Here is a 24,624-nt window from a genome sequence, read left to right as displayed (position 1 = left end):
GTAAATGGTATACTGTATGATTTAGGGAGTTATGAAAAACAGTATATTTTCGGTACAGACACAACCATCATAATTCATATAAAATATATAATTATAAGCAGACATAATATAAATTCATTCTCTCTCTATACCTACACTTTATTTGCGTAGATTCAGTGTAAAACTGGCACAAAGCAAATTCAAGTTTTGCTTTTCGGAACTTTGTGGATTTAAAAAAAAATTATTTTCAATCCACAGTTGGTTGAATCCATGGACACAGGACATGTGGATATAGATGCCTAGTTATATTCCTAAAATTTTATTCCATCCAACCTTCTTCTAACCGATTCCCCTGAGCAGGGCACTGGGGGCCTAGAGCCCATGCCGGGCAGCTCACAGCATTTTCCTATAATATAATACTGCTAATATAATGACTGATGGTGTTCTTAATGCTGGTTGCGTAGAGTGGCATCTGGGGCTTACCTGTGCTGTGTCCAGCATGGCACCCGCCATCACCATTCCCAGCCCTGCCAGGAGATAAGGCGGAAGCACCTGCACCAAGATGCCCGCCATGGACTCCTCGCAGCCCCTGGTTAGAGCCGGCCGGGTCCTCTTCCAGGCCCCTGCAGGGGGGACACCACCAGCCATCTGCCGTGTCCACAGATCTGCTGCTGTTGCTGCGGCCCCTCAACCTTTGATTTTTGGACCATCCCTAACACATGCCCCCCCCCCACTGGACTACTTCAGCAAAACAAGAACTTAGACTCCTGCCGCTACTACTGTGCTTAGAAGGCAAACAGAATTCTGTCTAATGACCACAAACATAAAACAGCTTTCTAACGATAATAAATGTAAAGGCAATGCGTGCAAACATGAGCAAATATGAACCCCCATATTGATAAGTAAGAGCCCCCCACACCGCTACTCTGCCAATTTGGTTTGGTTCATTTCTCATTAAGTACATTTAGTACTTTTCTCTTAATTGTTACTATCTGCTTGTAAACTGCTTATGACAATGTGGGAAATGGGTTAGCAAGTGTTTAAAGTGTACGCAGAGTAAAATTTATATTTACCAAATATACTGCACATAGTTTTCTACTTTTAGCAAGTACAACTGAACATTTTTTAACAATGGAAAAAAGTCTTCATCTCGACACTGTGCTTCAGGTGAGGGTGAAGCATAATAAGCAGGTTGGACCGGACCTGCCTTCCGGAGACCATGGATCTAGCTTATTTTGGGCATCTCTGGAGCTTCCCAAGCCCACACGGAGATGCAGCCCCACCCTCAGTTATGTCCATTGTCTGCCCCCACCAGCTGGCATCCTAAGATGTCTACCTCAGCTGGCCCCTGCAGCTTTATTTCAAGGTCCCTCAAGCATCTCTGAACTCCTCACAGTGGCATAGAGAGAGAGAGAGAGCCCAGCACCCCTGCAGAAAAACCTCATTTCGGCTACTTGTACTTCAGTCGTTACCTGCAGCTCATGACTGTAGGATAGAATATGGGCGTACAGTGGCAGGAGAACCACAAGGAGCCTCTCTGAGGATAATGACCTTAGTGTGGTACAAAACAGAACGGCGTACCCTGGAATAGGGTTACCAAGTCCCATCCCTGGAGGCAGTTCTGGGGGGGGAGGGAGGTCTAGATGACTGGTGGGGGTGGTGAGCATGGGTGAGACAGACCCAGATACAGAATAACAGCAACGACCAAACAGGAATCTGATTTATGATCCTGCCTCACAGAAGTCACACATATTAAAGTGTTCAAATAACAAAGGAAGCATAAACTTAATATTGCTTTATCCAAGCTTATCTTTCCTTACCGTCAGAAGCAGCCAAAGAGATTCCTTTGGTTTATAGTCTCGGGTGCAGATGAGGTCACCATCGGGACATGGTGCTGTCAAGGGTCAGGGTGCTCTGACACCACGCATTCAGCCAATCACGGCCCGGCGAGTTAACGGCACCACCTTCGCCAGACAGCAATGCACAATTTAACACATCACGGGGGGGTCTATTCTGTTTGCTTAGGGTTCCAACGACAAAGCAGCATGGAACATTTTAATAGGACTGGAGCTGGGAGTTTGACTAAACAAACAGAGTTTATTACAGTGTAGACTGAATTAAGGCATGGGGGAGGGGGGTGATATCAGAGCCAGTATTACACAGATTAATTATATTAAAATCAATGCAAAATCAGTACCACACAGATTAACTTGTGCAACATATCATTTGTTCAAAGAAACAAAATGATATCTTACCCAAGGACAATGCTCTAAACCCTATTAGTTATTGTCACTGAAATGCTATAAAGCAAAAATATATACCAGGATTTAAAATACATCTTTTAAAAAGCATAAGACATATGTCAACATTTCTGATGCCAGTGTGGGAGATATGGGGTTGCTGTTGTATTAAAACTGGGTGAACCCCAGCCTCATGCCCTATGCCACCTAACATGGGCTTCAGATCCCTCCCCCACACCCCCCTGATCACATTAAGCAGTTAGATGATGAATGGATGGATGGACGGATGGGTTATTAAAAACATCAGGACAAAAACCTTTTTGTATCAAAGCATCCTGAAAGTCTTGGTTATAATAAAGATCTACCATCTTATGTTCTTATGTTCTTAATAAGTTTACCTCACACCAAGGTCTGTCATACAAAAGTGTGTCATTGTTACAGAATAAGTACTCAGTTTCAGTAGATCAGTATGTTTGCTCTCATGTAAACACAAAGGTGGTCCCAAGTCTCCCTAATTTCACCCAAAGTGGACGGAGTTCATCCTACAATCTTCACAGTTTCACCAAATTAATTACAACCAAAATGATCACAGCAGAGTGACATATCAAACTACGTCAGTTTTCTTAATAAAAGAACATCCAGTATTTCAGCTAAATAAGACATCCTCATTATCTTTCCTAACATCAGTACCAGTGCAAATAAATTAATACCTAAGTTAAATTGAAAAATCCTGTGTATTTTTCATTTTCCAAACCTATGATAGTATTATTTGTTTGATAAAACTATTCAAAAATTGCAAAAAAAAAAAAAAAAACGTCAGTGTCTGTCACAATTGACTGAAAGCCTCATTTCATGACTATTAAGTGTGAAGTCTGTTCACAGCTTCAGACAGTCTAACACCTCAGAGCAGAGAGCACATTGGGATGTTGAAGGCGTCCGTCTCAGTACTCGACAGTTACGGTTTTCGTCTTCAGATATTCATTCAGAGCTTCCTCCCCTGGTGAAGAAGAAGACAAATAAAAAGCTTACAGCAAGAGCACACAGAAGAATCACACTACACCAGTGTTTCCCAATCCAGTCCTTGTGAACCCACAGTTAGTCCATGTCTTTGCTCCCTGCCAGACAGTCCACATTTTTGCTCCCTCCCCAAGCTGGGAGGGAGCAAAATGTGAACTGTCTGTGGGTGCCCGAGGACCGGACCGGGAAACACTGCAATATTACATCATACTGGTGAGCATGCAATGGTGCCACCTTTGGCTCAGTACATCAGTACGTCGTATGGGGCAATGGGCAGCACCGTGACCTCCCACCTTGAGGGCAGGGGGTTCAAATCACGGCCCACCTTTTTGTGAGGGGGGGAGCTTGCATGTTTTACTCATACTGTGCAGATTCAAGGCCATCGTGTTAGGGGGTATGGATACATTTTTCGGGCCCTGCTCTGGTGGCAGCTGAGGAGGACTGCCCCCACACGGCAGAATGTACCGAGGGGGCTAAGATGACAATTTGTCAGAAGGCCCAGAATTCCTTGCTATGGCCCTGTGCAGGTTTCCTTAAGTAACCTGATTCCTCTGTCCAGCACAGGATCTGAGCCTACAACAAACCAGACAAAGCACATGCCGGCCTACGAATGTCAGGTTCAAACCAGACACAAGCACATGCCGGCCTACGAATGTCAGGTTCAAACCAGACACAAGCACATGCCAGCCCATGAATGTCAGGTTCAAACCAGACAAAGCACATGCCGGCCTACGAATGTCAGGTTCAAACCAGACACAAGCACATGCCAGCCCATGAATTTCAGGTTCATGATTCCCACCCAGGTCTTTGCCAAAGCCGGACTGCTTGAAGCCCCCGAAGGGTGCCGCCACGTCCGTCTTGTTGTAGGTGTTGATGAAGACTGTGCCCGCCTCCAGCCTCTCGCTCACGTAGAGCGCCCTGCCGATGTCGCGCGTGAACACGCCGGACGCCAGCCCGAACTCGGTGGCGTTGGCTCGCTTCAGCACGCCGTCCACATCGCTGACGAGGAGAGAGAGGTTGCTCGGGTTGGTATGGGTGTTTCTGACTAGGACTAACCCTAATCCTAACCTTAATCTTTATGTAAACAACAAACCTAAGAAGTACATGACAAAGCAAGGATATCCTGTGAATGTAAGTGATCTAAGCATGTACACACACACACACACACACACACCTTTATACAGGGGTGGAACTTAAGGATTTTTTATTACTAGCCAACTGGGCTAGTTCTGTGAAAAATGTAGTCCGACGTGCATTTTTTTTTTACTAGCCAGCAGGATATTTCTTTGTTTTTTTTGTACTCACCCTTTGTCTAAATTACTCCCCTCAGGTGAATAGGCAAGCTTAATTTACAGCCCTGCCACACACACACACGCACACACACACGGGTACCATAATATCAAATGAAAATGTTGTGCATAACATCACTGACATGATGAAGAACACTTCGCTTTGGTACTTGGCATGTATGTTCCGCCCCTGAAGTGAACCACATCCCAACCCCACGTGACCTCAGCTCACCCCTCCTTGAACTTAGAGATGATCATGATGGGGCCGAAGGACTCCTCGCATGCGATGTACATGTGGTCCTGCACGTCAGTGAAGATGGTCGGCTCAAAGAAGAAGCCTTAGGTGCGGGAGAGAAGCAGCCTTGTTTTTACATCCAGTATTAGACTGTTTGAATACTTAAACTGGAGCAAAACCAGTATAGCCCCATGAGTGGACAGACTCTCTGCAACTCCAAGAAATTCACTGCAATATGTATATATAGTATCAGTCACGAGTTCAAGCACACCTACTAAAAATTATGTTCCTTAGTGTCAAAGTTTTATAAATTAAATCCTTGAAAAGGAAAATAGCACAAACCACAGCAGTGTTTTTTTAAAGTCAGTATTCCTCAGGCTTGCATTCCGTTTTGCCAAGACAGCACCTTCATAGTCATGAGGCAGTCATGAAATCACCCAACATGAATCACCAGCTCTTCTGCAGCAATTCCCAGAGAGGTAGGGTGCAGCTGGGCTGGTCTGATTTGACTCTTCTGTCCAGTTGGTCTGATGATACACCTATGGGACCGAGGTCTGGACACTGGGCCGGCCGGCTCATTAGTCTGAGTCATCATATCCGCTCCTTCTTTGCCAAGTAGTTCTTGCAGAATTTTGAGGGATTAGGAGTTTGCCGCCTAAACAGCTATAATGCTGATGGATTCTGTAAATATCATCAGACCATCACGCTGCATTCTTCACGCTTACCAGCAGGAATCATACTCATGTCAAACTCATGTGTTTGCAGACTGCATATATGATACATGTGGGATACACACACTTACATAACAACACGAAAACACCTAATGAAGACATATCACAACCACAAGACTGCATGACGTTACAGAAGCGCAGTGAATGACAAACCGAACAGCAGCCGGTCCACAGAAGGGCTATAAGCTTTACAAACATGACATTTAAGTGCAGAGAGCCTACAGGGCACCATGTGGAGTTATCATACCTACAGGGTTTTTTTTAAAGGCAAGGGTGCCCTTGCCTTCTGGAGGGTGTACTACCCTTCTGGATTCAGGTTACACCTCCCTGAGTCGCCTGATGTGTGTTTAACCCATGATCTGCAGTGCCACTATGGTTACACTTCATAAGGCAGACCTCAGCTCTTCAGAATCCAGGTTCTATGTGTTCCCTAGCCCAAGCAAACCTCTTCATCTTTCTCCGATCCCTTAACTGTGGATTCTTCACAGCTGTTGGTCCTGATTCATATTGCCCAACCATCACCCCCCACCAGCATTTAGCTGATCCTGGATTTCAGGTAGAGTTAATCATCCATGTGACTCAGGTGCATAAATTCTCACATTCTGATGTTTTTGGCTACAGCAGTTAAAGACCCTTGCAAAGATCCCACAATCTGTCTTATCAATTGGTACACATTTCTTAAAGTAATTTTTGTCGCTTAACTAAATGCATTTTGACATTTTCTGCTCAATTACATTCAGGAAGGACAAACTTATGCCCATAAAACCTTTATTTTGGTAATCATCAACCCTAACCTCTACACAATAACTGGCGGCAAGAAGTTAATAAGAGAACAGTTAACTTAGAGAACGTCTAACCAAGACACTTTCATACTTTGGCCCATGTTTCAGACTTGGGCTTCAGACTGAAATCCCCTTACCTTTGGAGAACATTTGATTAAAATTCACAAGATTCACAACTTTCCAGCAGCTGTACGCAAACTTTAGACGTGACACGGTAAAAAACCTTGATGACCCAGCTTCTCTCACCTGGACGATCCACCTGCTTGCCGCCGCACACCAGTCTGGCTCCCTCCTTCACACCTGTCTGGCTATACTGGACCAGTTTGTCCAGGTGAGCTTTGTGGTTCTGGGGACCATGGTCTGTCGATCGGTCTAGTGGATCCCCAATTTTCATCTTCTTCACCTCCTCCACCTACAGAAGCCACCCAAGGCACATGTCACACAACAGGCAGACAGGCGAATTTTATTAACTTTGGACAAGAAGCGTCACCAAAGATCACGTCCAAAATCATTTCCAAATTCATTGGAGAAGATTTAGCAGATATCAGCTTCTGGGCCAGAAAACATTTATGCGGGAAACATCCAAGGTGAACTATAGGTGACACCGAGATACCCACCACCCTCTGGACGAACTGGTCGTGAATGGACTCCTCCACAAAGATCCTCCCAGCTGCGATGCAATTCTCCCCCTTGTTGAAGAAGACAGCGCTCATGCCCTGAGAGACACAGGGGGTCCAACAGTGAGCAACATCTCCTCCCACAATGCTGCTTTTACTGAGGAAGGAACTCAATCATCATCTCACGTGCCAAAACCAAACTCCAACCCTTCCTCTGCTCAGCCGATTAAATAAAACCTCATCCCACTGAAGGTGTCCCCTGTCTTATAATGCATTCCTGCTGCACCTCTTGGGGTAAGTTCCAGACTCACTGGAACATGGATGGATGGATGGATGGATGGACAGATGGAATAAATTACATAATTCGACTTGGTGAGCTCAGTCACAAACTCACCATACGTATGGCCTTGTCCATGTCGCAGTCGCTGAAGATGATGAGGGGAGATTTGCCTCCCAGCTCCAGAGAGACCTTCTTCACGTTACTGACTGCACAGCTGCGAGAGGCGAGAGAGCACAGGTGAGCCTGGATGTCACGCACAGTGCACAGTGCACAGTGCTGCCAGCGGTGGTGGCTGGATTGAACCATGGATTACCTCTTCATGATCTGCTTGCCGATCTCGGTGGAGCCGGTGAAGCCCAGTTTGCGCACATCTGGGTGGTCAGACAGACGCTGGCCTACCATGGACCCTGTGTGGTAATCCCTCATTACATCATTCATACAAAATGGTGCGTTAAACAGGGAAAAAGAGAAAAAGGAATGCAGCATGTGACCGGACCGGCTGCCCAGGTTCTGTACCTGCCCCGGGCAGGATGTTGACCACGCCCTTGGGAAAGCCGGCCCTCGCCGTCAGCTCTGCAAACTTCAGTGCGGTCAGAGGCGTCACCTGCACAGAGAGGACTTGGTCATTCAAGGCGAAGGCTCTAAACCTAGGTTAGATCTGTATATAGACAATATAGAACCCGAACAAACCAAGACCAGTAACTCTCATGCAAAAGGTGTTTCTGATTGGCAGGAAGTTTATAAAGTGACAAAAACTGGCCACAGTGTAGAGTGCATTGTGGGATTCCCCTAACCCCCACACAGACGACCCCCCCACTATTACACTTTACGGACTGGCTGTCCTAGTTCCGCATTACCCTCCCCATTGCTGCTGCCTACTGAATATTGATGCTACCTATTTCAGTTATAATTTCAATTATCTTACTTCACTCATCGTGCTCACTATCATTTATTCATCATTTACTCCCTTTATTTATATATTCCCACCCACTGTGACTATTTGATAATTATCTCTGCTCTGCAGGGAGTTCTCAGCCAGATTGCTGCTTCTCTACATGAGACGCCACAGAATTTCAGTGTATATTTTCACAATGACAATAAAGGTGCCCTGTGTCTTATGGGAGAAAGGCCACTGCAATACAGAACTTATGAAATTCATTTAAGTTTCCCTCACTGTGTCTGCACAGGGAAACATTTACAACTAGAGATCGACCAATTAATCGGGCAGAGAAAAAAGGCAACTTTTAAGCATTTTATGGCAATCGGCATCGGCCGATTAATCAGACCACGTGACGGACATTGTGATTGCGGCGTGTGGCTGTGTGTGATTGACAAGCAGCCACACGGAGCACTCACTCCGTCAGTTGCTGCAGTGTGGTTTATCAGAACCTACAGCGGTGAACCTACACGGCAGCCAAAAGGTAAGAGTCCTAAATTCCGCTCGTTTACATCAGTTTCACATCATGAATAATTTTGGCACAAGCCAAAACATCTCAGTTTTAAACAAATTGTTTTGTTACTCTTGTCAGAAACTGAACTGCCATTACTGGTACTGCAATTTTATGTATTACATTTAAAATGCTTTTAATATGGAAATTTAAACAGTTGTATTACTCATTTGTTATTTTTCTACTTAAAAAAAATCAGCCTAATATTGATTGCCCCTCCCTCCAAAAAAAGTCTGCAGTGGCCACTGGAACCCAAATCGCTCACCTCTATTCCCATCAAAGCATCAGTGTTACACTGGGGGTTCTGAGGTCCCACAGGGATTCCATGCATAGTTTTGTGGTAGCAGGACACCTAAAACTGCCATTTACGGTTATACTTTGATCTCCATAAATTCCCCGAGGTGTAGAAACTCACTGATCCACCGTGTCACCATGGAACACTAGGTATGCTAAAGGGGGCACAGGGGTCGCACACTCACTTGGGCTGGTTTGAGAACCACTGTGTTGCCAGCAGCCAGACAAGCTGCCGTCTTCCAGGCGAGCATCATTAGGGGATAATTCCAAGGAATCACAATAGCGCACACCCTGAAAAACACAGCAGCTTCAAGCAGGGAAACAGCAACAGAAACCCTGACCCTGAAAAACACAGCAGCTTCAAGCAGGGAAACAGCAGCAGAAACCCTGACCCTGAAAAACACAGCCGCTTCAAGCAGGGAAACAGCAGCAGAAACCCTGACCCTGAAAAACACAGCAGCTTCAAGCAGGGAAACAGCAACAGAAACCCTGACCCTGAAAGACACAGCAGGTTCAAGCAGGGAAACAGCAACAGAAACCCTGACCCAGAAAAACACAGCAGCTTCAAGCAGGGAAACAGCAACAGAAACCCTGACCCTGAAAGACACAGCAGGTTCAAGCAGGGAAACAGCAACAGAAACCCTGACCCAGAAAAACACAGCAGCTTCAAGCAGGGAAACAGCAACAGAAACCCTGACCCTGAAAGACACAGCAGGTTCAAGCAGGGAAACAGCAACAGAAACCCTGACCCTGAAAGACACAGCAGCTTCAAGCAGGGAAACAGCAACAGAAACCCTGACCCTGAAAGACACAGCAGCTTCAAGCAGGGAAACAGCAACAGAAACCCTGACCCTGAAAGACACAGCAGGTTCAAGCAGGGAAACAGCAACAGAAACCCTGACCCTGAAAGACACAGCAGGTTCAAGCAGGGAAACAGCAACAGAAACCCTCACAGAGTGGGTGTTGGGTATGAACTGCGCCAAAGACCACAAATTAGTTGTGATCAAATAGTTTTTTTAAGCCCTATATTTGTTTGTGTCATTTTGGATTTAACAAAATTCTAAGTGAAAACAAAAACCTACCAATACAATACAATAATTAGAAACAAAAAGATTTTTAAATGTTCACAGAGATCTACCATGCAAAATATTTAAATGTAAACATGCTTAAATCATCATTTCTCTCCCTCCTCTGGCACTCTATAATGATTCTGTTCAGACCAGTATAAAAACCGAGACAGTCAGACACTCATTTCCATAAATAATCACTGTCACACAGAGAATTATAACATGCTAATGTGTCACCCTGCCAAGCCCCATTGGACAGCCTATCACGCATCTGTGCCGGCTGTCTCACCCAATAGGCTCCCTCCTTGTGAAGGTGAGGTTACGGCTGGGCCGGGCCTGATTGATGGGGATCGTGCTGCCCTGAGCAGGGAAGATGGAATTAGTCAAAATTAAACACCTGCTGTCATAATACTCACCCACTTGGGGGAAACGAGAAAATGACTTTGAAGCTGCCCTCAAAATGAGCTAAACGTAGCATCAGGCAACCATCTGCATGGAGATGCACTACAGTACACATGCACGTACTCCTGGGCTTCCCGACTGCTTATAGGATGTTTTGTACTTTTAAGTTCGCTGTAGGCCCATTTTAGGAGTTAAAAATGAACAATCAAACAAACAGTAGGTACCATGTTTGAGTGGATTGGCCAGTCACTGATATGGCACAGAGAAGGCTGGCCATTCAAACAAAACGCAGACTCACTTGAATCTTGTCACACCAGCCGGCGAAATAGCGGAAGGTCTGGATGGACATGCCCACGTGCGTCTTCAGGGCCAGGGTGTAGACAGCGCCCGAGTCAAGGGCCTCGATGGTGGCCAGCTCCTCCTGGTGCTGCTCCAGCAGGTCAGCCAGCCTGAGTGTGGAAGATGGTGACAGCAGTGACTGACGCGTGTCATGTGTAGGACAGGCAGAGGATGGATATTCTGTTACCCAGGGTAGCCTACAGTGAGAGAGAGAGAGAGAAAGAAAGAAAGAAAGAAAGAAGGCAGAGAAAGAGAGAAAGATAGAAATAAAGAGAGTGAAAGAAAACAGGAGGCAGATATAGAAGAAAAGAGAGTGAGAGGCTGACGGAAAAAAAGGGAGCAGGGATGACAGAAAAAGAGAGATAGGCAAAGAGAAAGAAAGGGACAGAGAGAGAGATTGGCAGAGAGAGAGGCAGAAAAAGGAAGAGAGGGATAAAGCTGACAGAAGAGCCCACCTGTAGATGAGCCTGCCCCGGTCCCGGGGGTTCATTTTGCCCCATTGCCCCTCCTCAAAAGCCGCCTTTGCAGCCGCCACTGCTCTATCCACATCAGGCACCTGGGCCAGGGACACCTCACAAACCGCCTGAGGTAGGAGAGAAGGAGGGACAGAGAGCGAATGTCCAGCTATAGCAAAAACACATTTCTCCATGGGTACATTTTTGCTCGTCATTTCTTTAGCTCCTGTTTCTTATATTCTTAAAATATGCCGTGTTAAATATCATGTTTCAACAAAGGCCTGGCAAATTTGGAACTTGGGTATTCTGATAAATTACTCAGACTGTAAATTTTAATCAACAATGACCAAAGTATACTGAGGTTAAACCAATGAGTCACATAAGACCGCAATCTCACTCACCACATGTCAACAAAGCTTATTTCACCCTCCATGATGCCGTTTTCAGAGATGGATGGTAGTGGGGAATCTCCTTACCTGGCCATCAGTGGGGTTAATGGTTTTGTATGTCTTTCCACCTTCTGCATCCACAAACTCCCCATTGATGAACAGTTGGTGGGGCATGTGGATGGTCATGTTGTTTACATCCCTCTCCACCTGTTCAAGGGACGAAGGATCAGACACTGGGCACAGTGTGAAGGGGTCCCGCAGCCTCTAATGATCACCACGTCCTCAGTGGCACCTTCTCATGGTGACGAAAATACTTACATAGTCCACCACCAGCTCCTCTTCCATGTCCTCCCCGCGCAGCTTCCTCACACACATCTGGATGAACTCCTGGAAGGTGGTGGCCATGTAGATGTCCTCGTTCTGAAGCTGAAGCTGGCTGGCCCTCAGCTTCACCTCCTCCACCAGCCTGACACAGCAGAGCAGAAACGTCTGAGGAGTTACATGGACACAAGAAACTGCAAGGCTCACGGTGTAGCCATTATATACAAGCCTAAGTATGGAGAATGACTTCTAACAGTGATATAGGAAAAAATCTCATGGGACCAAAGATCCTGAAAAGTAAGAAAATGAACTAGTCATTACAGAAAATTCCTCACTTCATTATGAAAAAATAAGAGGTGTATACTATATATAATAGAAAGGGTGTTTGTTGAATATATTAAGTCAGAACTGTTTTGAAATCTTTAGGAATAGCACAGGCTTCCACTTGTCTGCAGATCCCATTCAACAGAAAGCCAGCCATAGAAGACATGACACATGAGGTCAGGGGCACCGTAAAGAGTAGAGAGGACGATGCGAAGGGTCCCTGAGTGACCGGGGCCCTAAAAAAAATTAAATTATAATTGGATTGTTCTGGGGACTCAGCATTATATGCATTAATGGGCCCCAAAATCACCCTGGCACGAGCTCATTGTCATTTTACCAAGAGCTTAAATAACTTTGAATTCAGTTAATTAGTGCAGCAGTAAAAAAACAATTTATTAGGGAATATCATGTCTGGGTTGCCCACATAAAGCCCCGTGTTGTGATGACTGTCTACCTGACCACATCCATGGAGGCTGCACCAGACTTGAAGAAATCCGTGGAATCCTCGATCACATCCAGGTTAGTCAGGATGCTTTTCCAGACAACCTGCAGTCAGAAGGGGGAAGGATATTCCAGATACTGTCCCCCAGGTGTCCCCAGCCAGTCCTATCCCTGGTGCTGAGCCGACGGACGTGGCTGCACCGTGGCAGACGTACCCGCATTCCCTCCGCAAACGCCTTCTCTTCCTCCGTAAGCTGAACCGCCTCGCTGCTTCCGGTGTGGAAATAGTGAGCGGCCGGAATCATCTTCCCGTCCTCAAACTGAAGGTTCTTTACCAGCAGCTGCAAACCACCACAGCGGAAGAACAGCAGATGAAGAGATGTTGGACACAGACACACACCCCCCTGCACACACATCTGTCTAACTACACAATGAATATATTCTGTTATCTGATTAGAAACGGAGCTCAAATCAACTAAGGTCATCAAAAGAGCTCCAGCTGCCAAAACTGTCATTTTCCAAATGTAAGATATTTATTACATAATTTGGTAACACTTTACTTAAAGCACCCATGTATAATGCATTATAGACACCTTCAAAATGCATAATAATGCATTAACAAAGTATTATAAACATGGCTATAAATATTTATAAAATAGCATAACACACTGTAGCCGTGTTTATTATGCATCATGAATGCTCTCTATAGCTTATCTATAATGCACTACCTTTATAATGCATTATGATGGTTGCTATAAGTATTAAGGATGCTTTGTACTGCATTGTAAAGGTATTGCATTATAGATGAAAGCCTCATAAGGATCCTCACAATGCAGGATAAACATGGCTATAATGTGCTATGCCTTTTTATAAATAAAACCATATTTACAATATGAATGTGAATGCATTATGAATGCATTATTATGCATTTTGAAGATATCTATAATGCATTATACATGGGTGACTTAAGTAAACTGGTGAAAGCCAGTCCTGTTTCTTATTAGATATTCACTGTTGCGTTTACACATTATTTCGCTACGTTTTCTTTGGCTGTATTTATCAGTAGAAAATGTTTCCTAAACCCTTTACAGACATTACATTGTGTAAGAATAATTGTGTAGACCGCAGCTGTGTGATTGATACGACAGCGAATGCGGCAGGGTGACTAAAAGCGAACCAGCAGACAGTGGAAAGCAACCAACTGTTCCACGGACCAACAGCGAGATGGCAAGTAGTGTAAGTCTGCTAAGTCAGTCAGCTGCACCCAAACACAACACTTCAATTCAACAGACAAACATAAGTATTAGAAGGCACCATGAATAAAGTGAACTATTTGAAATTTCATGGATTACTACAGTAAAACCAGCTGTTGAATCACATGTATAACTGGGGGGAGGGGGGGGCAGACCCTTTCATTATCATCCATCACCTCAATCAGTTGACTTCCTCTTTTCTTTCCTGTCTCTTTCAGTGTGGGTGGATTACATAACTCCGTACAAAGAACCCTTCTACCCAAGCCAAAGGCCAAAGAGTTTGGTTACAGAGCAACAAAGTTATGTCTGTGCAAACTGTGAGCGTCTGTTTGAAAAACCAGTGTTAACAGCTGGGAGTTGACTTGCATCTCCACGGAAATGCCTTCCGGCTCCTTAATGCCATACCGCCTTGTCGTCATTGCCAAAAAGCACGAGGCCTCCCTTGGTGACCGAGGCGGGGCGGCTGGCGCCCGGGATCACCAGGGGCTGCCCGCTGGCCACGGCACCGCCGTCCAGCAGCGTGGAGCCAAAGAACGTCACTTTCTGCGGAGAGAGAATGACTGCAGTGTTCACCGCCTTACCTCATAACTCCCAGAGCACTGAAATTTAAACAGCAGAAGGAGAGCACTGGGAAAGTGATGCATCATTAAATTTGAAAAAGTCACGCAGAATATTCTTGAGAGTAATTCAAGTTTCCATAAGCTTTATGTGATGTGCTGGGGGTATAATATCCAAATCATTTTATTCCACTTAGGAAGAAGCAAACCAACAATTATACACAACTAAGGCAGCACAACAACACCAAGGCAAAGCATCATGATTGGTTCACATCTTGGACGTAACATAAAGTATTTCGTTCAGTAAGTAAACCTGGAGAAAATGCAGCAGTCGCCTACTCACCTGACCTTCCACCTCTGCCCAGGCTCCTGGCACCTTGTCATTGCCTCTGATCCAGTTGTGCAAGGCTGCCGCAGGCTGGTTCCAGTCAATCTGTACCCAAATGGATGTTTAAAATCCCTGAGTTTGCTTTTTTTTCTGCTCACCTGATTCTTTCTCCATTTATTTAAGTTGCTAAGTAGCCTCTGGCATTCAAAGCGACTCACACATGCATTGCATGCGACACAGAGGCATGCATGCGACACAGACAGGGGCGTAGGAACTGGGGGGACAGAGGGACCTACCTACCCTTAATTTGGCTTCATTCATCCCCCGAGTAAATAGACCTTTGTATTTAAATTATTCAAATTGTTAAATTGCGTCAAACTCTCTCCTACACTGTTGGACAAAGACGAACATTTCACTGCAGCAGTTCAGGCCATCCATGTTTATGTGCAACATCACAGGATACAAACCAGCAACATACTGGCTGAAAACCCATCATCTACTATAATTGAACGCTATAACCATTAATAATAATTGATACTTTTATTGATCCCCATGGGAAAATTCTCTTTATGCCTCCCCCGAATTGCTCTCTGTAGGTGAAAGCAAGCTGGCTGTGAAGGGCAGCCACCCGTAGCAGCACCCAGGGAGCTGGGGGTTAAGGGCCTCGCTGAAGGACCCACAGACGTGCCGAGGCTGGGCTCAAACCGGCGACCTTCCACTGACAGGCACAGAGGCCTAGTCCACTGAGCCAAACGCTGCCCCTAGCAAAAACTAGTCAAAACTATGAAAAGAAATTAAACAGCAGTATTAAGTAAACCCCGTGAATCTGTTGTTTTAAATATCTAAAAATCTTAAATTATGATAAATGTGATATTAAGAAAGTTTCACTTTCATTGTTACTCTTCTTTATTGTGATGGTGTGAGATGATGATGACTCAGGGAGATCCACAGTCCAGCCCAAACACTGTCCTACAGTGATCTTAAGAGCTCATCAATGTGGCCTTCTGGTTTTGCTGTGCCTACCTTTGCATTCTCTTTCTTCTGAATCCCCTCGTAGGTGGCACCCTCATCTGGCTGAGGGATCTTCGGAGCTCGGCCTGCTGCTATCAGTCGCACCGCTTCGACCTGCAAAGCCCAACCGCGCGGGTCACATCGGAAAGGTCACTGAACACCTCTGACAAATTTCGACAAGGGGTCTCTGGGTAACAGAGCAAAGTACACAAGTAAAGAGGTTTGTTAGGAAGAAGCACCTGCAATGGATGATGGGAAACAGGGCTTTGAAAGTCATGGTAGGTGGGACTTTCACTCCCTATTGGCTGACTTTACTGGCTGGTTGACAGCACGTGATGATCCCATCCAATGCAGCTTTCAAAGCCTTTATCTTAAAGGGGTCATTCGGCCAGAGACTCACTGTTCCTTTCACCCCCTCAGGAAAGAGGAACCTCTTGTAGATGGTGTTCACTGTGTCGTCCGGTTCCAAATCACACTCTCTCTGCAAGAGGATGGGGCCGGTGTCCAGTCCGTCATCTGCCCAGAACACTGTGAAGCCAGCCTTCAAATCTCCATGGATTAGGGTCCTGGGGTTAAAGTATATATACATAAATTAGCATACTGTTTCACCACAGCTGAACGTTTGTCCTTCAAAGTCCTCAAAATTCAAAATGAGCTTCAAAACCCCCGACTGGGCAGACTCAGTGGGTGATGTGAATCACTGACTGATTTAACTTATATTTCATTAGTTATTTTATAGTTCCACGCTGATTAATTCGGCTAATACCAGGATAATTTCACCCATTACCTGTTTCTTTCACTGTCAATAAGCACTGTAAAATTCTGCTTATTATAAGTAAAATGTAAAGTAAAATAAGCTTAGTAAAAAGGATTTAACAGCTTATGGAGGAATTAACCAGTTTATAGAGGAATTAACCAGTTTATGGCAGAAGCTCCTCGGTGCCGGGGCAGGAGAGAGGGATGGTAGATGATGGAGCCGTGTTTAGGGAAGTCTATGACCTCCATAGGGATGAACTGGGAGCAGAAGGGCAGGACATTGAGTTCAGCCCCTACTCCTTTGTACTGGTCCACCACCTCGGAGATGGCCTGCCCCTTCACACGCCACCGCGGGAACTTGAAGACGGTCACACCATCCTTCTCGGCCTCCGTGGCTGCACAAAAAAAGCAGAGAGCAGGTGAGTCAGGCAGCGTTTTCCAGATCTCCAGTCACCAGGAGGTCGTGAGTTTTTTTTTTGTTTTGTTTTCAAATGTAGAACTGGACTGCAGTTATCGGTGGTTCAAGAGACTCCATAAAATCTCCAGTTACTATTTAAGCATTTATAGATTTATAAGCTCCTTTGCAAATAATGAAACTGGTTGCTAAGCAGTGTTAGCAGGCTCCACCAGAGAGTTATCTTTGTGCCCCCCCCAATGCATGCAGCAGGGCCTAAGACTCACCCAAGGGGTCTGCCTTCCCATCCTTGTCGGGGATGGTGAACACCCCCACAACCGTGTGCCCTTCCTTCCGCAGTTCCTTGTACACCTCCTGCCCAAACAGACTCTGTCCAATTACAGCGATTCTCATGGTGGATACTTACAAACTTCTGAAAAAAAGAAAAGAAAGAAACAATACATGTTATGAGGGCTTTAAATTGTTTTTTTGAGTAAAGTTTCTATGTTTAATATATTGCACATGTATTCCACATTCATATGTATCTACAGACAAAAAAGGCTTAGGTCTAGCAATCACACTGTGGGAGCAACAGATTGCACAAGGAGTTACTGACATCATACCTAATATTCTTTTAATGAAGGTGTAAAATACTCCACCTTTACACCTCTTCAAATAATTCCATGATCTGCGACACCAAGCTCAGTTATTTCTCTGAGTACTATGAGAGACAAAATTCCCTGTGCCGTTTTTAACTGTCCAGAACACGTTCTTCTTTAACATTCAAATCCACGAGGTTTGTCAAGGACAATGTCCCATACTGGTTTGACATTATATTTTAAGACTGTAGCAGCATTGAGACTGACATTTAATTAAAATCCACTGTCTCCTTTTAATGTATTTCAGTGGTTATCAGCTTATCAGCTTATATTACGGCTAAGGAGGCAATTTACTATTTCAGACGTCATCAAAGCAGCAATAGCAACTACGCACTATACATGCATTCTAAAGTCCCTCTCCTGTTTTCATCATGCATTTAGCTCGCTCTTGTGAGTGTGTCGGGCGAATTGGCATTAATTCTGCAGCTATTAGAAAGCAAGTCAGGGAAACAAAAACACCCAGGTAAAAAAAAACATCAAGTTTAAGCCAATCACTTTGCAGAATGGAGTCGTGCCTTCGGAGGTTTAACCAATCACAGTCACCCGTGGATGAATCTCAATGAACCGACGTGACAGTTCGTCAAATAAGCAAAACCGTCAAAGTAACCGTTGTTGTCGACCATTTATTAATATTACTGGTCAGCAGCAATAGCATTTATATTTATCATAGGCAAGTGAAAATTAAAAGGGTATACACTAAACACCCCTTTCCACAAAGTAATGTCTGCAGCTCGACGCAAGTATCAAACATAAATTTCACGATTGAGAATGAATGCAGCACGACAATATAAATATTTTTTTGAAAATGTGAAACATGTCTGGTTTAAAGGAGGCACCAAAAACGCTTTGCAGATCGTATTTTATCTCACCACAGATGCAGTAACAGTACAGCAGCGCAAAAGTTAATCACTTGCACAGGATTATTTAAAAAACGTACCAGTTCTCCTTTCGGTCGCAGTACTGGAGAGAGTAAAATATCGTACCTATATATTCCATCCAGTTGCGGAAACACTTGGCATAGGACGCGTACAGCAATTGCACAAGGTCTGAATAATAAGTAACATCACCAAATAGTTCGACTGAGGTAATGAAAGGGCGTAAACTTTGTACTTGCCTCTGGAACTTAAGAAATGCTTTGTGTTCTCTTAAAGACACAGTACGCCATTTACCACCCGCCCTAAGATGCGCCTCCCAAGCCTCCCTCCTCGCGCATTCTGTTTTTGTTAGATAAAGATGTCGCTTTCAGTTCCAGAAACTTAACAGCTGAATTTTGCACATTCATCGCAAGATTGGGAAACATCATTGATCCAAGACAAGCACACGTAACCGCTGTTGCGACAACGACAAACATGATCAACACCAGTTCTTCGATCCTGTGGGTGTTTAAATGCACTCTATGTATGTACATATTGTACATATCTGTATTTCAGCGCATAAATTCAATGGTTCTGGGTGTCGTTATATCATATTTGTTTAGTCCATATCTGAAATAAATGTTTATAAGCAACGTAACTTCTCTGGATAAGGATAAACTGCTAATCTATCTTAATTTTTGTTCATTTTGTTCATTGTTGTCAGATAAGTATTAAATACTTTCTCTTGGAAATACTTGCAACTACTATTTGCAAAACGTACAGTACAAAACCATCCATCCATCCATTATCTATACCGCTTTATCCATCTGGGTCACGGGGAAGCTGGAGCCAATCCCAGCATCATCGGGCGAGAGGCGGGGTTCACCCTGGGCAGGTTGCCAGTCCACCACAGGGCCGCGTACAAAACCTCCAGCTCTTAAATGCATATTAACTGTAGAATTTCATATATCTCACACTGACAGGACTTAAATCTTTATCACAAGTCTAGAGCCAAGCTTAACTTACTTAACTGACATACAAGGATGTTGAGTTTTAGAAAAGGGAAATGCACTGGATACACTGAACTTTTATATAATAAAAGTTAATAAAATAATAGAACTTTTATTAGCACAATAAAAAATGGTTGTGAGAACAATCGTTACACTGCAGTCGAAAGGTCTTGAAACAGTTTCTGAGCAATGGTGTTGTAAGACCATATTTATAGCATTACTATACAGCCCACTGCATAGAAATAACATAATTAAAATGATTATTCTATCAGTTGTTCCATAGCATTTTATCACACATTCTTAGTGACACTGAAAATTCAGACCACAACTTGTCACTGCAACCTTAAACTTTCTAAGATTCCTTCCACTTTTTATGTGATAAAACTCCATTGTTATACTATCTGGCTGAAAGTTGCTATCTTTGGTGTTCAGGAGCCAGGGGCCATTTGAGATGCCATTGACCTGCTCTGATAGCACCGCTGATCTAGGGACAGGGGCTAATGGGGGTGGGGGCTGCAGGTGGAGACAGCCTGGTTCTGCCAGTCAGAGAGGCACAGAAGCACACCACTTAGTACCGCCCATCTCTGGGGAACCAACAGGAACCACAGTGTATCACGCAAGAGACTCTCATTACAGTGACACACTACACTGTCACACGCTGTAACCCAATCAGGGTGCATAATATATATATATATATATATATATATATATATATATATATATATATATATATATATATATATATATACACACACACACATATATATATACAAATATATATATATATATATATATATATAGAGAGAGAAAGAGAGAGAGGGAGAGAGAGATAGATAGATAGATAGTATACACACATGCTGGAGAGAAATTTTATTTATAATACTGTGCATTTTTCAGTTATATTGTAAAATTATCCTACGCACACTTCAGTTAAACTCAACTTTGTCCGAATGTTGCTGAGTTATTGAGTCAGGCGCTTCTACAAAATCACCAGGTCATACCTGTGTCAAAAAATCGCGCTGTCCTTCAATGGTTCAGTTAATAATTAACGCAAGGCATACGTCCTTGGCGTAACAGGATGTTCAACAGAAGAAACCCGTCGACGGGGTCCAACCAACGGCATCTGAACCAGCTAAGAAGAGACTTCTGAAGATAATAAAATTTAGAAAATGGACTGATCTACTTATATCCACATAAAAGTATATATATCTAAGATCCACTGTAACAAAACTATCGTGCACGCATAATCAAACAAATTTACATTAAGAATGAAGCATTTATAACACACAACCAATTCAGTGACATACATGCACACGTAGGCAGACACGATTCAATAAGTTTTAACATTCAGTGCACAGCTATTAAACCTCGTCCTGTGATTCAGGACGAGGTTTAATATTTAATTTACCCCCACCCCACCACCACCAAAAAAAACGTTTATATTTAATTTATTAAGTTGTGCCCCCGACATCAAATTCTCTCCTATACCAAGTGTTTAAGCTTTTTAAAAATGAACGAATCTTATATTTTACCACATGGGGGCATTTCTGTACTATAAACAAAACTTCGGTCCCTTTTAACAAGCCGAAATAGTTCTGTTCCGCTAAAGAATATATATGCGGAGAAGCGAAACCATAATCTGTTATTACAAATACGAAGAAAGAATAAATGCTTAATTCTAGCGGCGCTCAAAAGCCCCAGAAGAATTAAGTAAATACGATGACTGACTAACAGATCCAGGGCTGCGTGATAAACTTCACACACGTCCTGCGGCTGCGGCTGCTTCCGCCATGTATTAACATGTTAATAGTTTCCAAACCTGGCCGTAAAACGGCCCAGCCAGAGCTCCGGAACTGGCTTGCAATGGCACGTCCTCGCCGGGCAGGGCGCTAGCTGTTAAACACGCGGGCCGGGAAACAAATCTGCTTTCTCAAGTTTGTTTTAAATCCCGTGACAGTATGAGACACGTGTGGAAGACGCTGGATTTAAACACTAAGGTAAATATCCATACTTAAGGAGTGGTACAATTGGGTAGCACTGCAGCCTCATACCTCAAGTGTCCAGGGTTGAATCTTGCCGGTGTTCTTCTTGGACCTTGCATGTTCTCCACGTTTTGTGGATTTCTTCCAGGAACTCTAGCTTCCTCCGGCAACCCAAAGGCAAGCAATCATGGTAATTTACATCTCTAAATGCCATGCAGAGGACCAGTATCCCACCCAGAGTGTACCCCTGCCTCGTGTTAGGATAGGATCTAGGTACCTTGTGTGCTGTCCAAGATAAGTAGAAGATGGATGTTCAAAATCAACCATCTATATGATCTGTATCCATTGCCCAAAAATTCTAAACTCTGAGAAATACTGAGAGGCAATAAAGGGCTCTATAAGGAAGACTGGAATGTAGCCTTCAACTAAGAATATCCTCATTTCCGGAGAAATGCTGGAAGTCTGCTCAGCTGGCTATGGGAACGTGGCTGAGATGTCTCCTAGCACCTGTTTTATTTAGTACTGTTAAGCTGAGCAAAGAGTCTGGGTCACGCATCCCAGAACGACATTCCACAGCATCGACGGCGATGCTGCCATGCGTTTGAGATCAGCCAATATTCCTCGATTCTCCTACGCCCAGATGGTTACTTGTATCTCTGTGTGTATTTTTAGACATTCAGGTCACAGCGGTGAAAAGTGACTGTGGCTATAATCGAACACCCCCCACCACTCACCACCACCCCCTTTCCAGGAAAGGCCGGGCACACCTGTTCCCCTCAAATCGCTTGCTTTCGGAGCCATGTGACTTTCACTTTCCAGACCTTGCATTTGTGTAGCCCTTCCCATTAGACAAGCCATCCCGCCTCACCATGATTAACGGTCGCACTGCACATTCCACGCATTCCGGGTGTAATGTGTGAATCTGGAAAATACTGCTTGTTTCCGTTTTCAAAGAAGTGAAACCATTCATCAAGTGAACACAGCGGGATGAGGTGGTTCATTGCACAGGAACTACATATATAAATATCTGGACAGACATAAATGTGATATGCAAGTATCTAGATAAAAGGTAAATATAGATCAATAAATGTTACTTAGCTCATTGCGCAGTTTCACAGCGGCCTTAGCCGAATGAACCTCCCCTACCACATCTTTATGCAGTGGCTGGCGGAAGAGAAATTCCCGCAATACTTAAAGAACTTTCCAGACGCAAATTTGGGTCCTTTACCACAATTCCAGCATACATTCCTTGGATGCTAACAAACCCAGCGGAGCTCATGAAGTGAGCCAGGTCTGGGACCTGGGAGTTTGGCACTGTGCCGTTTGGGTCCAGCAAAGGAAGCGTGTGACCATTCAGCTGCCCCCCCCCCCCCCCCCCCCCCCACACACACACACACGATGCGTGACAACGGCATGTGAAGTTACCACTGCTGCAGCACCCATGATTCTCTTTTGCCGCCCCCCCCCCCAAACACTAATTCAGTTGTACGTAAGTAGCCCTTTATTGAGTGTGTGTGGGTTGCATTGGCACCCTGTTCTTAAGAAAACCATTTTGATTTTTTATTGTATTTTTAAAATGTAATGGATTAGTCATATTAACTGTTTTCGGCGTGCTTTGGCTATGCGTAATGCATTGAACGCATGCCGAACAGATACACAAAGAAGCTTTTATTGTCCAACACCAGCAGACTCTGAGCTGTTCCAGATCGCTTCAAATAGCTCTTCTCAAGCCAAACATTACATAAACATGAGCACGTGGGGACACACACACCCCCAAGGAAAATTATGGAAAAACACCCCCCCCCCCCCCCCCCGTTCAGTTCCCTCGTCATGCCTGTGAACGGGCAGCTATTGGTTGACATGAAAATCCTCTGGCCTGCGGGTCCTGCTTACTGCTGACACTTGCACTTCCAACTTAGCAGGGACTTTTTATTCACTTTCGCATCCATGAAATTAACCACTGATACCTGCAAACCAACATGACTGATCTAGGTAACGAAAGCTGCACCATCAGGTAGAAGTAAATATAGCTGAATTCAGCTAAACCAGGGGTGGCCAACCTTATCCGCAAAGGGCCGCTGTGTATGCGGGTTTTCGCTGCAACTCCCTAATTACATTACTAATTAGAGGACTGATTGGATGATGAGTCCTCACACCTGGGTTTGAACAGCTGACCTACAGGTTATCCCAAAAACCTGCATACACACCGGCCCTTTGCGGATGAGATTGGCCACCCCTGACCTAAATGATGCTCCTAACAGCTAATGGCTTGTTTTTCAGAGACAGGTTAAGCACCTTTTTTTTTTTTACTTGATCCCCAGATTAATCATTCAGGCATAAAAATAAAAAATTCTATTATTTATTACAGTTATTATAAATCCCTGGGTAGCTATCACAGATCCAGGGGTAGAGAAAAAAATCAGTGGCTCCTCCATAATAGACAGAAACAAGATTAAAACCTCGAACAGCAGAGAAAAGCATGACAGCTTCCTTATTTATCCATGTTAAATGTCGAAAATCGGGTTGCCTCAGCCTCTGACAGCTTCGTGGTCTTCCAGTTAACATCCAGATTGAAGCTGGAGGTCTTAGTGGGAATTGCATTGTGGGATGCAGGACTGCATTGTGGGATGCTTTGAGGGCAGGCCAAAAGCAGGGGACAAGCACCTCCACTCACCTGAAATCAGCCTGTAATTGTAAAAAGAAGGTTTTCTGTGTTTGTGTGTCTATGATTTTGTGTACTGTATATATTACTTCGTGGGGACCAAATGTCCCCACAATGTAATAAAAACAGGCTTTTTACCTTGTAGGGACATTTTTCAGTCCCCACAAGGGAATACTCAATTTTATTAAAATATGTGAATGTAAAATTGGTTACTTACGTTTAAGGATAGGGCTGGCTAGGGGTTAGGGTTTTCTTAGATAAGATCAGGGTTATGCCCATATAAATGAATGGAGAGTCCCCTTAAGGATATGCATTCATGGACTGTGTGTGTATGTGTGCGCGCACGCATATGACCAAGAGCAATGATCCAGCCTTCATGGGTTCATTTCATTTTATTCTATTCATGCATCAACTAACCATTTATCATAAGGTGGCCTGGGTCCTGACCCAAGCAGCACAGGGCACAAGGCTCAGGGGGCACCCTGCGTGGCATTATGGCATTAGGGCT

The 24,624-nt window shown here is 44.3% G+C and overlaps 1 protein-coding gene across 8 annotated transcripts; it reads right to left on the bottom strand.

Moving 5' to 3' along the window:
• Positions 1-2,612: 2,612 nt before the first annotated feature.
• aldh1l1 (aldehyde dehydrogenase 1 family, member L1) lies at positions 2,613-22,048 on the bottom strand. 8 transcript variants are annotated; one of them, XM_023826848.2, is made up of 23 exons: positions 21,524-22,048; positions 17,237-17,382; positions 16,716-16,950; positions 16,200-16,365; positions 15,812-15,913; positions 14,804-14,893; positions 14,309-14,446; positions 12,866-12,991; positions 12,664-12,755; positions 11,883-12,030; positions 11,652-11,771; positions 11,176-11,303; positions 10,680-10,830; positions 10,269-10,339; positions 9,098-9,203; positions 7,687-7,774; positions 7,484-7,577; positions 7,285-7,384; positions 6,891-6,989; positions 6,520-6,685; positions 4,758-4,863; positions 4,036-4,235; positions 2,613-3,216 (listed from the first exon to the last, which is right to left on the bottom strand). In XM_023826848.2, the coding sequence occupies exons 2-23, from the start codon at positions 17,361-17,363 to the stop codon at positions 3,161-3,163; spliced, it is 2,709 nt and encodes a 902-aa protein (XP_023682616.2). In that variant the 5' UTR covers positions 17,364-17,382; positions 21,524-22,048; the 3' UTR covers positions 2,613-3,160. The 8 variants fall into 8 exon arrangements, with proteins under 8 accessions (XP_023682616.2, XP_072571526.1, XP_023682615.2 ...); XM_072715425.1 differs by lacking the exon at positions 21,524-22,048 and adding an exon at positions 21,292-21,311; XM_023826847.2 differs by lacking the exon at positions 21,524-22,048 and adding an exon at positions 20,474-20,644.
• Positions 22,049-24,624: the final 2,576 nt, after the last annotated feature.

Source organism: Paramormyrops kingsleyae, chromosome 8 (assembly GCF_048594095.1).
Source record: "Paramormyrops kingsleyae isolate MSU_618 chromosome 8, PKINGS_0.4, whole genome shotgun sequence".
Lineage (NCBI taxonomy): Eukaryota > Metazoa > Chordata > Actinopteri > Osteoglossiformes > Mormyridae > Paramormyrops > Paramormyrops kingsleyae.
The sequence above is the reverse complement of the archived record's forward strand: the minus strand, read 5'-3'. Positions and strand labels throughout refer to the sequence as shown.